At 36.7% G+C, this 13,218-nt stretch overlaps 1 protein-coding gene across 9 annotated transcripts in view; it reads left to right on the forward strand.

Annotated features, from left to right (window-relative positions):
• Window positions 1–13,218, forward strand: part of THOC2 (THO complex 2) — a 116,849-nt gene that overhangs the window by 27,980 nt on the left and 75,651 nt on the right. For all 9 annotated transcript variants that reach the window (XM_044235339.1, XM_044235337.1, XM_044235341.1 and 6 more), the window contains exons 5-7: window positions 3,776–3,846; window positions 4,719–4,840; window positions 5,402–5,535. In XM_044235339.1, the coding sequence (XP_044091274.1) occupies window positions 3,776–3,846; window positions 4,719–4,840; window positions 5,402–5,535 (327 nt within the window). The remainder of the gene's footprint in view (window positions 1–3,775; window positions 3,847–4,718; window positions 4,841–5,401; window positions 5,536–13,218) is intronic.

The raw sequence follows: 13,218 nt of genomic DNA on the forward strand, positions 1-13,218 counted from the left end.
ACTTAGAACAAAAGGTAGTGTCCCTCCATGGGAAGCATGGATTTAAAAAATAATGTATATTATAAATTTATTTCTCTTAATTTTAGATTTGAATTAAAATAACTTTGAGCACAGTTTTCCCCATCAGTGTTATGCTTTCTAAAACTTTGATCTAAGAGAAACGTTTACCAGACATTATAATATTCACTTTAAAATTAAATAAGACATCCTCTGAGAGTTTGTCAAGCTGGAGTGAATTAATTTAGCTCATTAATCTTAATTCCTAGAATAGATAGATAGGTTACTTAAATGTCTTACTGAGAATCTGGGAATTTGATCTCATCAATTCTGAATGCCTGGTGCTTGATCCTTCAGGATGTTTAAGATTTCATAACAGCAGTAATGTCAGAACAGGTCAAAATGTATGTGGACTGTGAATGGTAAATGAAAAGAGCAGACCACTGATGGGGTGACCGTATGTCGCACTTTTGTTTTGTTTTCCCTGGCATAATTAATAGCATCTTATTTCAATTTTATAAAACTGTCCTGGTTTGGATATAAAGTATAAGTTCATATTGTCTTTTGAATTGATTTATGCCAGCAACAACAACAAAACTTATATAAGTTTAATTTCTTAAAGCAGGTGCTAAAGGTATTACATTATGTTACATATAAATATAACTTGAAACAAATTTTAAAACAAAACAAAAATTTAAAAAATGGTTTTTACTATAAATTTATAGGACTGAAAGAGTGATTTGTAGGTAACATTTTGTGGAAGCCTTTGTTCTTTGATAGTGTCAGGAGTATGTTTTATGTCTTTCGATAATTATCAGCTATCAGTTTACTTGTAAGTTCGAGTAACTTCTTTATTGATTTATTCTATTAGGATATATTTTCCCTTTGCAGTTAGTTAGTAATATGAATTATTGTTACAAGTCATTGCTTTTTATTATTAACGTAAATTTATGAGGAGGTTTGGTTGCTCTTGGGAAATTTCTTTTAGCTGGTCAGTCTACGGCCATACCACCCTGAACGCGCCCGATCTCGTCTTTTAGCTGGTCAGTTTTTTTTTTAAAGATTTTTAAAAATTTATTTATTTGACAGAGGGAGAGTGCTCGCTTCGGCAGCACATATACTAAAATATTTGACAGAGGGAGAGAGAGATCACAGGTATAGACAGAGAGGCAGGCAGAGAGAGAGGGGGAAGCAGCCTCCCCGCTGAGCAGAGAACCTGATGTGGGCCTCGATTCTAGGACCCTGGTATCATGACCTGAGCCGAAGGCAGAGGCTTAACCCACTGAACCACCCAGGTGCCCTATCCAGTCAGTTTTTGTAAGCGAGATTAGAATGGCAAACTTGGAATGAGAAATTTCCCTCACCTGTCCCCTCACTCACCCACCTTCACCGATAGCAGAAATAAAAATGGTCGAAGGATGACTCCAGACCAAACTAGGGGAATAGGAGTAAGAATGGGAGCTACCTCTAATAATGATACTGGCGATAATAATGTAGATGCTATTTTGGGGGCACCTTCTATGTTCTAATTGTGTTATACATTTAATTTCATTTTAATCTTTACAGCAACTTATGTAAAGTAGGTGTGCAGATCAGAAAATTGAAGCTCAGAGAAGGGATTTTTCAAGGCCATATAGCCAGTAAAGCAGGGTTTGAACCTGGGTCTTTCTGGTTCCAGAGCCCATAATTTTTTTTTTTTTTTTTACTATATCATGTTGTCTTTCTGGTATTTTAAGAGTTATAAGAAAGATCATTGGTGTACTTTCCTGGTTAAGGTTACAGTTTTCTTTAAAAGACTATGTAAGGGGGCACTTGGGTGGCTCAGTGGGTTAAAGCCTCTGCCTTCAGCTCGGGTCATGGTCTCAGGGTCCTGGGATCAAGCCCTGCATCGGGCTCTCCGCTCGACGGGGAGCGTCTCTCTCTCTGCCTGCTTCTCTGCCTACTTGTGTTATCTGTCTGTCAAGTAAGTAAGTAAGTAAATAAATAAATCTTAAAAAAAAAGAACTATGTAAGGAAGAGGGGGCCTGAGAGCTATATTAACCAGGAGAGGGAAGTCTGATGTAATCTGATACACTGATGGGACCTCTGAGCTGGGTGGGTGGTTGGTGATACTAGTACTTAGATTTAGAAATGGTTGAGGGCTTTTTAGTAAAATCATAGGGGTAATTAAAGAGAATTTACTAGGTACTGATTCAGGGTTGATAACTAAGGGATAATGAATGAATTTATTAGAATAACTTCATTAGGACAAAAAGAAGAAAGAAACAGGGAAGACATAATTGTGATAATGGAGTTCTGTATTGATCGTTGAGATAGCTCAGCAAAGTAGTTTACTGAGGTCCTATTAACAAACATTTCTTAACATGGTCAGAACCCAGAGAATGGTATCTTGATCAGGTCAGACGGCTAAGAGGAGAGCAGACTTGGCTTGAAGAGGATGAACCTGCTATCCAGGTGCTCTGATCATAGAGGGACTTTGGGGTAGACATTAGGGACTTTCGGGCCTTGGTAGATAGATGTTGGTTAAAAGAATGGGCCCAGGTTAGTCCTGAGCCCTCAAGGTCCGTATTCTTGAAGTTCTAGCCTGCGGAGGAACCAGAAGACGGGATAACAGGGAAACAACTTGGAGTTCCTGGAAGGGATTGAGGAGATACACATGGATTAAAAGTCTAATTGAGAGAATGAGATTGTATTGTAGGTTATGTTGTGTAAATTATACCCTGAAATTCTCTTAGTATGCTTGAGCTGACCATGTGCTTAGCTGCAGTGTCCAGGATATTGGGAAATGGCACTGTCCAAGATGGGAAAGGGGAGAAGAGCCAGGAAAATGTGGATATGTTTGATGATAAATTCCTTTCTCTTTTGATTCTCAGTGATGGCAATAGAAAGTAAACTGAAGCAGATCAGTGGTAGGACGTCTGGGGAGAACTATGAAACCCTTAGAAGACAATTTTTATTATATCACTAAGATTGGTGTCTCTTGTAAATTAAAAGTTGACCTTAATATAGTAGTATGTAATCGTTAAAGCAGTAATCCTGAGATCAGTTTTGTAATCCTGTCAATCCTGGTTGACTTTTTTGATGCTTGGCATTAAGAACTAATTGTTTTATTTCCTCAATATTTCATAAAAGTTTTTGACAAATTTTCTGAATAAGCTACCAAAACTTGGAGGTTTCAGTTTCTTAATAGTTCAGTAGGAAAAAAATAAAAACCATGAATAAATTTTTGTTCACTATTTGAATTGTAATTCAAAATAGGGTGTTAAGAATATTCTTTTAATACTGTCTTTTTGTAGAGTTGATGGCCAGGTAGTTTGGTTAGAATGTGGTACCAAGGTGGCCAAGGTCAAAGGTTTAATCCTCACAAGTAATAGGATCTTTTAGTGTTAGAAGAGGTCTTTGTTGTCACCTAGTTCAATTCTGCACCTGAAGAAGGAATCTCTTCTTTAGCATCTCTGACGTGTTGCCATTTAAACTTCGCTTGAATATTTCCATTTTTGAAAACATTATTTTTTTGAAGTTTTGTTGCTTCCAGTGCCATAGCCTGTAACTCCTGTGTAATCAGCTTACCACTTTATGGATATGGAGAAATTAATTCTGAGCATTCATATACATATGAAGGACAGTTCCTGCTTACTATAGTTTCAAATTTTTTTCCAATTTCAGAATGAGGCATTTTAAAATGAGCTAGTTTTAAAGAAAATAAGTATCTTATAGTGCTGGAGACAGTCTGGAAAAATCAATCAAACTTTCATCTTTTTTTCTTCCATCATTATAGATATTGAGACAAATTGTTTAGAAGAAAAAAGCAAGAGAGACTATTTTACACAATTGGTATTAGCATGTTTGGTAAGTTGTAAAAAATACTTTCCCTTTCTAGATTTTTACATTGAACAGTTGTAATCACTGTTAATCATGTTAATGGAGGAAGATATTGACATTCAGTTGGCTATTCATTATAAGGTGAGATTTGGATTTTGAAATGGAATGCTTTGTAAAATTAGACATGCTAATTATTTGTGAAATATGCATGCTTCATATCACTTAAGCTCTCTGTATATATCAAACTTTAGATGATACTCCTGATCTAGTAAGTTCCTAAATAAGGAAAAGGTAAGAATCTATCAAGTGAGTAGAAATGATGTGGACAGCTTTTAAACTGAACGGTTCTTCATAAACTCTTTATTAGGGAAGGAGAAAAAGAATGGAGGTAGCTTAGAAATAATAAATTCTAGAACTTGTCATAATCGTTGTCTAGTAAACCATTTTATGTTCATAAATTTAGAACCAAGGAGAAGTGCTGTTACTCAGAAATGGAAGATGTCCTTGTCTTTGTTGTGCTAGAATTTGACTTAAACAGTAGAAACTAATGAAGGCTGAAGTGCTGTATTAATCTTAAAGAAAAATTCAGTTGACAGGCACAGTTTTAATCAATTTCATCTGTAGTTCTTGTCATTTATAGACTGTGTACAGCACGCATAAAATTTTTTAGTGAGTTTTATTTGAAGAGCTATATGTCACATTTTTCAGTATTTGGAGAGTCATCATTTTTGTTAAATTGAAGTTCCAAGCTTTTTTTTTTAAAGTAAATCAAAAGTTGTTGATATATATTTAATGTGATTTTTAATATTCTTATTTGGGGAACATTATTTTGAATGCATTAAATGGTGGATGTATTACAATGCTAAGGAATAAATGGCCTTTAATATTTTTTAATACAGTATTTAGTTTCAGACACAGTTCTAAAGGAACGCCTGGATCCAGAAACATTGGAATCATTAGGGCTTATCAAACAATCACAGCAGTTCAATCAAAAGTCAGTTAAAATCAAGACAAAACTCTTGTAAGTACATTTATCTTTATGTTGCAGATCAAGTATCTGAGTATGTTTCCTTAGTTCTCATTTTGATGTTTCTAATGGCAATTTGAAAAATTTTTTTTGTTGTTGTTGTTAGCATGTCTTGTGTTTTTTCCTTTTAAAAGAAGCCTGGGATTATTGAGTCAGCAGTGAACTCCATCTGTGTAAAACCAGTGTTAACTTTTCTCTGTATTAGAAGTTAAAATAATATTTAGTGCTTTTATTATTACTAGTAAAATAATTTACAGGTATGGCTATGCTCTAGGTATTTTCTTAGCAGTGGAAATAGTGGCATGTTATTGTTCCTTGAGATTAGCAGTATTCTTTCTTTGTGTTACTAGTTTTCTCTGTGTAATTAACATTGGGGTGTCTCTTACGAATCACTGTTATTTTCTGTTTTAAAAATATACAAAGAAGTAAAACTTTAACAACTGTTCTTATACTTGTTCTATATAAGAGAGGAAAAATCAGTGAGAAGAATACATTACTTGTATGCATGCTTGTTAATTGAATTAATTTTATCCCTTTTATGATGTTTAATTTCAGTTATAAGCAGCAAAAATTCAATTTGTTAAGAGAAGAGAATGAAGGTTATGCCAAGCTGATTGCTGAATTGGGGCAAGATTTATCTGGAAATATTACTAGTGATTTAATCTTAGAAAATATAAAATCTTTAATAGGTAAGACATATATCTAATAATAGTATGTGTTATTAAGTTTTTTTAAACTTTTGGAGAATATCTGTAAAGACAAAATGAATGCATTCCCCCTTATAGGTTTCTTTTTTTCAATTAAGAAATGAGAGAAGTGTCTAGCTTGTACTTTTAAGATTTTACCAGTACAAATAAAATTTGGGATGATATTTATGAGAAATCCTTTTGTCAGTGCTACCTGTGTGTTTGTATTTATTTCCTTTTTAATTATTATTATTTTTTTAAATTTTACTATTTGTTTCAGGAGTACAGTTCTGTGATTCATCAGTCTTAGGCAATGCACAGTGCTCACCACAATGCATACCCTCCCCAATGTCCATCACCCAGCCACCTCATCCCACCTACCCACTGCACTCCAGCAACCCTTAGTTTGTTTCCAGAGATTAAGAATCTTATGGTTTGTCTGCCTCTCTGGTTTCATTTTGTTTTATTTTTTCCTCTCTACCCCTATAATCCTCTGCCTTGTTTCTCAAATTCCACATATGAGTGAGATCATATGATAATTGTCTTTCTCTGATTGACTTATTTCGCTTAATATAATAACATCCTTTAGGTCCATCCACATTGTAAATGGCAAGATTTCATTTTTTGATGGCTGCATAATATTCCATTGTGTGTGTGTGTATGTCTGTATCTATACATATATATATATATATATACACCACATCTTCTTTATCCATTCATCTGTCAGTGGACATCTGGACTTTTTCCATAGTTAGGATATTATGGACGTTGTTGCTGCAAACATTGGGGAACAGGTGCCCCTTCAGATGACTGCATTTGTATCTTTGGGGTAAATACCCAGTAGTGCAGTATGTCATAAATACCCAGTATGTTGTAGGGTAGCTCTATTTTCAACTTTTTGAAGAAGCTCCATACTGTTTTCCAGAGTGGGTGCACCAGCTTGCATTCCCACCAACAGTGTAGGAGGGTTTCCCTTTCTCTGCATCCTCACCTGTCATTTCCTGACTTGTTAATTTTATCCATTCTAACTGGTGTGAGGTGGTATCTCACTGAGGTTTTGATTTGTATTTCCCTGTTGCCAAGTGATACTGAAAACTTTTTCATGTGTCTGTTGGCCATTTGGATGTCTTTGCAGAAATGTGTGTTCCCGTCTTCTGCCCATTTCTTGATTGGATTATTTGTTCCTTGGATATTGAGTTTGATAAGTTCTTTATACATTTTGGATCCTAGCCCTTTATCTGATATGTCGTTTGCAAATATCTTCTCCCATCCTGTTGGTTGTCTTTTGTGACTGTTTCTTTCGATGTGAAAAAGCTTTTGATCTTGATGAAGTCCCAGTAGTTCATTTTTACCCTTGCTTCCTTTACCTTTGGCAGTGTGTCTAGGAAGAAATTGTTGGAGCTGAGGTTGAAGGGGTTGCTGCCTCTATTCTCCTCAAGGATTTTGATGGATTCCTGTCTCACATTTAGGTCTTTCATCCGTTTTGAGTTTATCTTTGTGTATGGTGTAAGGAAATAGTTTCATTCTTCTGCATGAGGCTGTCCAGTTTTCCCAGCACTGTTTGTTGAAGAGAATTTTTTTTCCATTGGATACTCTTCCCTGCTTTGTCGATTAGTTGACCATAGATTTGAGGGTCCATTTCTTGAGTTCTTTATTCTGTTCCATTGATATATGTGTCTGTTTTTGTGCCAGTACCATGCTGTCTTGATGATGACAGCTTTGTAATAGAGCTTAAAGTCCAGAACTGTGATGCTACCAGCTTTGGTTTTCTTTTTCAAAATTCCTCTGGCTATTCAGGGTCTTTACTGGTTCCATACAGATTTTAGGATTATTTGTTCCATTTCTGTGGGAAAAGATTATGGTAACTTGATATGGATTGCATTAGTGTATATATTGCTCTAGGTAGCATAGACATTTTCACAATATTAGTTCTTCAAATTTATGAGCATGGAATGTTTTTCCTTTTCTTTTTGTCTTCCTCAATTTCTTTCTTGAGTACTCTATAGTTTTCTGAGTACAGATCCTTTGCCTCTTTGGTTAGATTTATTCCTGGATATTTTTTGGTTTTGGGTGCAGTTGTAAATGGATCGACTCCTTAATTTCTTGTTCTTTTGTCTCGTTGGTGTATAGAAATGCATCTGATTTTGTGCATTGATTTTATATCTTGCCACTTTACTGAATTCCTGTATGAGTTCTAGCACTTTGGGGTGGAGTTACTTGGATTTACCACATAAAGCATCATATTCTCTGCAAAGAGTGAGAGTTTGACTTCTTTGCCAATTCGGATGCCTTTTATTTCTTTTTGTTGTCTGACTGCTGAGGCTAGGACTTCTCTTACTATGTTGAACAGCAGCGGTGATAGTGGACATCCCTGCTGTGTTCCTGACCTAAGGGGAAAAGCTCTCAGTTTTGCCCCATAGAGAATGATATTCACTGGGGGTTTTTCGTAGATGACTTTTATGATACTGAGGTGTGTACTCTTTATCCTTACACTATGAAGAGTTTTAATCAAGAAAGGATGATGTACTTTGTCAAATACTTTTTCTCTACTGAGAGTATCATATGGTTCTTATCCTTTCTTTTATTAATGTAGTGTATCACATTGATTTGTACATGTTGAACCCAACTCGCAGTCCAGGAATAAATTCCACTTGGTCGTGGTGAATGATCTTTTAAATGTAATTTTGGAACCTATTGGCTAGTATTTTGGTGATAATTTTTGCATCCATATTCATCAGAGATGTTGGTCTCTAATTTTCCTTTTTGGTGGGTTCTTTGGTTTTGGGATCAGGGTAATGCTGGCCTCATAAAATGAGTTTGGAAGTTTTCCTTCCATTTCTATTTTTTGGAACAGTTTCAGAAAAATAGGTATTAATTCTTCTGTAAATATTTGGTAGGATTGCCCTGGGAAGCCATCTGGCCCTGGGCTGTTGTTGGAAGATTCTTTATTATGGCATTATTTCCTTGCTAGTTATGGATCTGTTCAGGTTTTCTGTTTCTTTGTGGTTCAGTTTTGGTATTTTATACATTTCTAGGAATGTATCCATTTCTTCCATATTGTCTAATTTGTTGGCATATAGTTGCTCATAATATGTTCTTATAATTATTTATATTCAGTGTTAGTTGTGACCTCTCCACTTTCATTCATGATTTTATTTATTTGGGTCCTTTCTCTTTTCTTTTTAATAAGTCTGGCCAGGGGCTTATCAGTCTTACTAATTCTTTCAGAGAACCAGCTCCTACTTTCATTAATCTTTTCTGCTGTTCTTTTGGTTTCTATTTCATCGATTTCTGCTCTAATCTTTATTATTTCTCTTCTCCTGCTGGGTGTTTTTTTTAAAATTATTTCTTTAAAAGATTTTATTTATTTATTTGACAGACAGAGATCACAGTAGGCAGAGAGGCAGGCAGAGAGAGAGAGGGAAGCAGGTTCTCCGCTGAACAGAAAGCCCAATGCGGGGCTCGATCCCAGGACCCTGAGATCATGACCTGAGCCGAAGGCAGAGGCTTAACCCACTGAGCCATCCAGGCGCTCCGTGCTGGGTCTTTTTATTCATTTCTATTCTCTCTGGTATTTCTATCAAAATAAGCAAATGTGAAACTTAAATAAAATCTTTATCGAACTCTCGAAACATGGAGATGTTTAGTTTTTTTTTTGTTTTTTTTAGAAATAATTTTTTTAAAAGATTTTATTTATTTATTTGCCAGAGAGAGAGAGAGAGAGCGTGAGCACAGGCAGGCAGAGTGGCAAAAGGCAGAGAGAGAAACAGGCTCCCCGCCAAGCAAGGAGCCCGATGTGGGACTCGATCCCAGGACGCTGGGATCGTGACCTGAGCCGAAGGCAGCCGCTTAACCAACTGAGCCACCCAGGCGTCCTGTTTAGTTTTTTTGAGCTTGATTTAAAAAATACCTTTACAAGGGACTTTGATGCATACCTTATTTTATCTTTACAACAACCTGTTAAAGTAAGTGCAACAGATGTTGTAAAAGATAGGGAAGTGTTATTCGCCCTACCTTTTAAGTAGAATTTCTTCAGCTTTATTCTTTTTATTTGTGTTGAGCATTTGAAGGAAATAGTTGGCTTCTGTAGAAAGGAGGAATGAGTGGTAGAAAAGTAGTGTAATCCTGATTTTTCAGAATGGAAAGAGTTTTTGCTCTTATTTGTTAGGTGTTGTGCTATCTTCGGGAGGATTTCACAACACGTAGGTGTCTTAGATTTTGAGACCTGTTGTAGAAGTCATGTTCCCTGCTTTACTAGTTATATTTTAGAGGATGCTTATGCTCCACTTCTCAGTTTTTTCTCCACTTCTGGAAATTTATGTTTGACTAAGAAAGAGAGAGGAAGTATTCCAATCCTCATTCCCTTGCTCCATTCCTGTGTATAGCAACCTGGATTAAACTAGATTTACTACAGTTACCTTTGTTTTTAGCTTAGGCTTTTGGTGACCAGCAGGTATAGCAGGTAAGGAGCCTTTACTTTATTTAAATTTATCCTTTTTAAAAGTTTCTATTTAAATTGCAGTTAACAAGTGTAAGTGTAATATTAGGTATATGATATAGTGGTTCAACACTTTCATGCCACACCCAGTGCTCACAAGTGTACTCCTTTATCCCCATCACCTTTTCCACCCCTCCCCTCCCCTTTGAAGTGAGTCTAGTTCTGGCAGCTGATTTACTCTCTTTGCTACTTCCTCCTATTGTCAGTGTACCACCAAGACTGGTAGCCCATGGGCTTCAAGGCTCTTGCTTAACTTTGTGGCAGTGACCTATTTTTAAAAAGCCTCCTGTGGGGTTTCTTTTCTATTCTTTTCAGGGTCGGCTCTACATTTTTTCCTGCAGCATTTTGATCTAGCTTGAGATGCTTGCTTGGCAATATTACTTTCCTAAAGGTTTGTCTTTCCTTATATCCTGTCATGTACTCTTTTAAGATATTTCTCATGTAAAAATTTTTATGCTGGGGTGCCTGGGTGGCTCAGTCAGTTGAGTGGTTGAGTGTCTGCCTTTGGCTCAGGTCATAATCTCCATTGGGCTTCCTGCTTATCAGAGAGTCTGCTTCTCTCTCTCCCTCTGTCCCTCCCTCTCCACCCCTGCCCCATGGCCCTCCCCACTGCTCCTTCTCTCTCTTTCTCTCAAATAAATAAATCTTTAAAAAAATTATGCTATGTAAACTCTGCACTTGTTTTTGTTTCTATTTTATGTATTTGTTGACATTTCTTGTCTGTCCTTGTTTCTTCTAATTTTAGTCCTTGTGGGTTTATACCTTTTTAGTCCTTTGTTATGTTAGGAACATTTCAAAGAGATTTTCTTGAAGTTATGCTTTAATCTAACTGGGAAAGTACACACTACTTTCTTATCTTGAACGTGGCTCTCCTACAGAACAGGTTACATTACTGTCTGTGAACAAAAATGTGGTAGTCAGCTGTAAGCTCATGATATACTTGGATATTCTTTGAATATAAAGAATTGGATCTCTTGGGCTAAACCCCTATTCTAGGCTATCAAGTGAATTCCCAACCACACTAGGCCAGAAGCACTCACATGTATCCTCCTCAGTATAGCCTTCCCTGGCCATCCCCCTCAGCACTCCCTTTCATTCACTGTGTTTTCTTCAGAGCACTTACCACCATAAACATGAAATGCAGTTTATTCTCTACCCCCCTTGGAATGTAAGCTTCACAAAAATAGTGGATTTTGTTTTGTTTAGTACCTCTAACTTCAGTGTCTGATATGTAGGTGCCAAATAAATACTGGTTGAAAAAAATGAATGAAAATTCTCTCTTAGAGAATTTATAGTGATTCTTAGCCTCTTTCTCTTGACATGGAAGATTTTAGTAAGCTCATCTCCCTGACTCAGTGTTTGTTTTTCTCTGGCTTGCTTCTGTCCTCTCCCCCATTGTCTGAGAAAGGAATTTTTCACTGACATGAAAATTGAGATTAAGACTCCAATTCCAATGAGTACTCTCTCAGTGTTAAATTTATGGGATTTCCCCTCAGTGCAGACTCCACTCAGGCCTTGTCTCATCTGGTCAGAGCAGTTCACTGCCACAGCATCTTATTTTCATAGCATCTTTGGATGAGTTTGCCCTGTTTATTTCCATCGTTTTCTCTATAGGAGCAGTCTGGACATAATACCTTATACAAAGCTATCTCAGGTCTGATGTCCTTTACTAGCCATTGGCAGAACTGATACCTGGTTTGGGAGGTATGCATTTAAATGCACTTACAGGGGCACCTGGGTGGTTCGGTGGGTTGGGCCTCTGCCTTCGGCTCAGGTCATGATCTTGGGGTCCTGGGATCGAGGCCCGCGTTGGTCTCTCTGCTTGGTGAGGAGCCTGCTTCCTCTACACTCTCTCTCTGCCTGCCTCTCTGCCTGCTTGTGATCTCTCTCTGTCAAGAGAATGAGTAGAATCTTTTGAAAATAAATAAATAAATGTACTTACATTTCAGGGCACTTGGTCTGGTCAGGAGAAATCCTTATTTATCATCTTTAATTAAAAGCTAATCATTTGCTCCCTAAAAGATTCTGGCACATCAAAATGTTCATATCCTAAATATAATAAACAAGGTTTATATCCTGTCAGATAGGGACTGTTTTCTGCATGAGTCAGCAAAGAAGGAGAATCATTATGATTCTGTATGGTGGTTGTGATCTCAAGTTTGACAGTAAATTTGAAAAACTTATTAAATGGGAATGGATAGTGATTGGTAGGCTCTTTAGCTACCAAATCATAAACCCCACTCAAAGATGAACCTGCATCAAAATGGCAAAAGTCATCTTTTAGAAATTCAAGGAAAGATAGTAGAGATGGACACCTTTGATTGTTGAGCTAAACTATAACTCTACTCTTCTGAATGCCCTTCAAAAAAATAATAGGCATTTCTTTTCTTTCTTTTAAATTAGGAGTCAGCAAATTTTTTCTCTAAAGGGTGAGGTAGTAAATATTTGTTTGCTTTGTGGGCCATAAGGTTTCTGTTGCAACTACTCAACTCTGCTGAAGTAGTTTGAAAGTAACCATAGACAGTATGTAAATAAGTGTGTTCTAGTATAACTTTTATTTACGGAAACTGAATGGATTTGACCCACAGGCCACACTATGCTGGTTTCTACTCTAAATCAAAAGAATTAGTCACGGAGATAGCTAACTTGAGTTGAGTTTTAGGGAGTGGAAATGGTTCTTCCTGGTTTTGGGTTTAGTGGTCCAAGATCTTTTTGGTCTAGGCTCTAACCCTGTCCTACTCACCCAGAACCAGAGGCCTGTTCACCAAACCTCAGGATCTTGATTTGTTGCCTGGTATCCAAGGTTGTAGATTTGTCTAGGGGTAGGGAAAGGTATGGTGAGGACCTCTGTACCTTCAGTCTCACAAGTCCTCTTGGTCGCTTGGCAAGTAACCTGAGAAACATTAAAAACAAAAGAAGACCCCAGACCGAATGATTCTTGGGCATATTATGGGACATTTAACCATTTTGACTAAGTTACCTTGAGTGTACTTAGTATTTTATTTTTGGACCAGTCTGGATATAAGGGCCATCCAGCCTAGAAGCATCTTATCTTTTTTTTTTTATTATTTTTTTTATTTTTTAAAAGATTTTATTTATTTATTTGACAGAGAGAGATCACAAGTAGACGGAGAGGCAGGCAGAGAGAGAGATAGAGGGAAGCAGGCTCCCTGCTAAGCAGAGAGCCT

Source organism: Neovison vison, chromosome X, assembly GCF_020171115.1.
Source record: "Neovison vison isolate M4711 chromosome X, ASM_NN_V1, whole genome shotgun sequence".
In the NCBI taxonomy this organism is placed as follows: Eukaryota; Metazoa; Chordata; class Mammalia; order Carnivora; family Mustelidae; genus Neogale; species Neogale vison.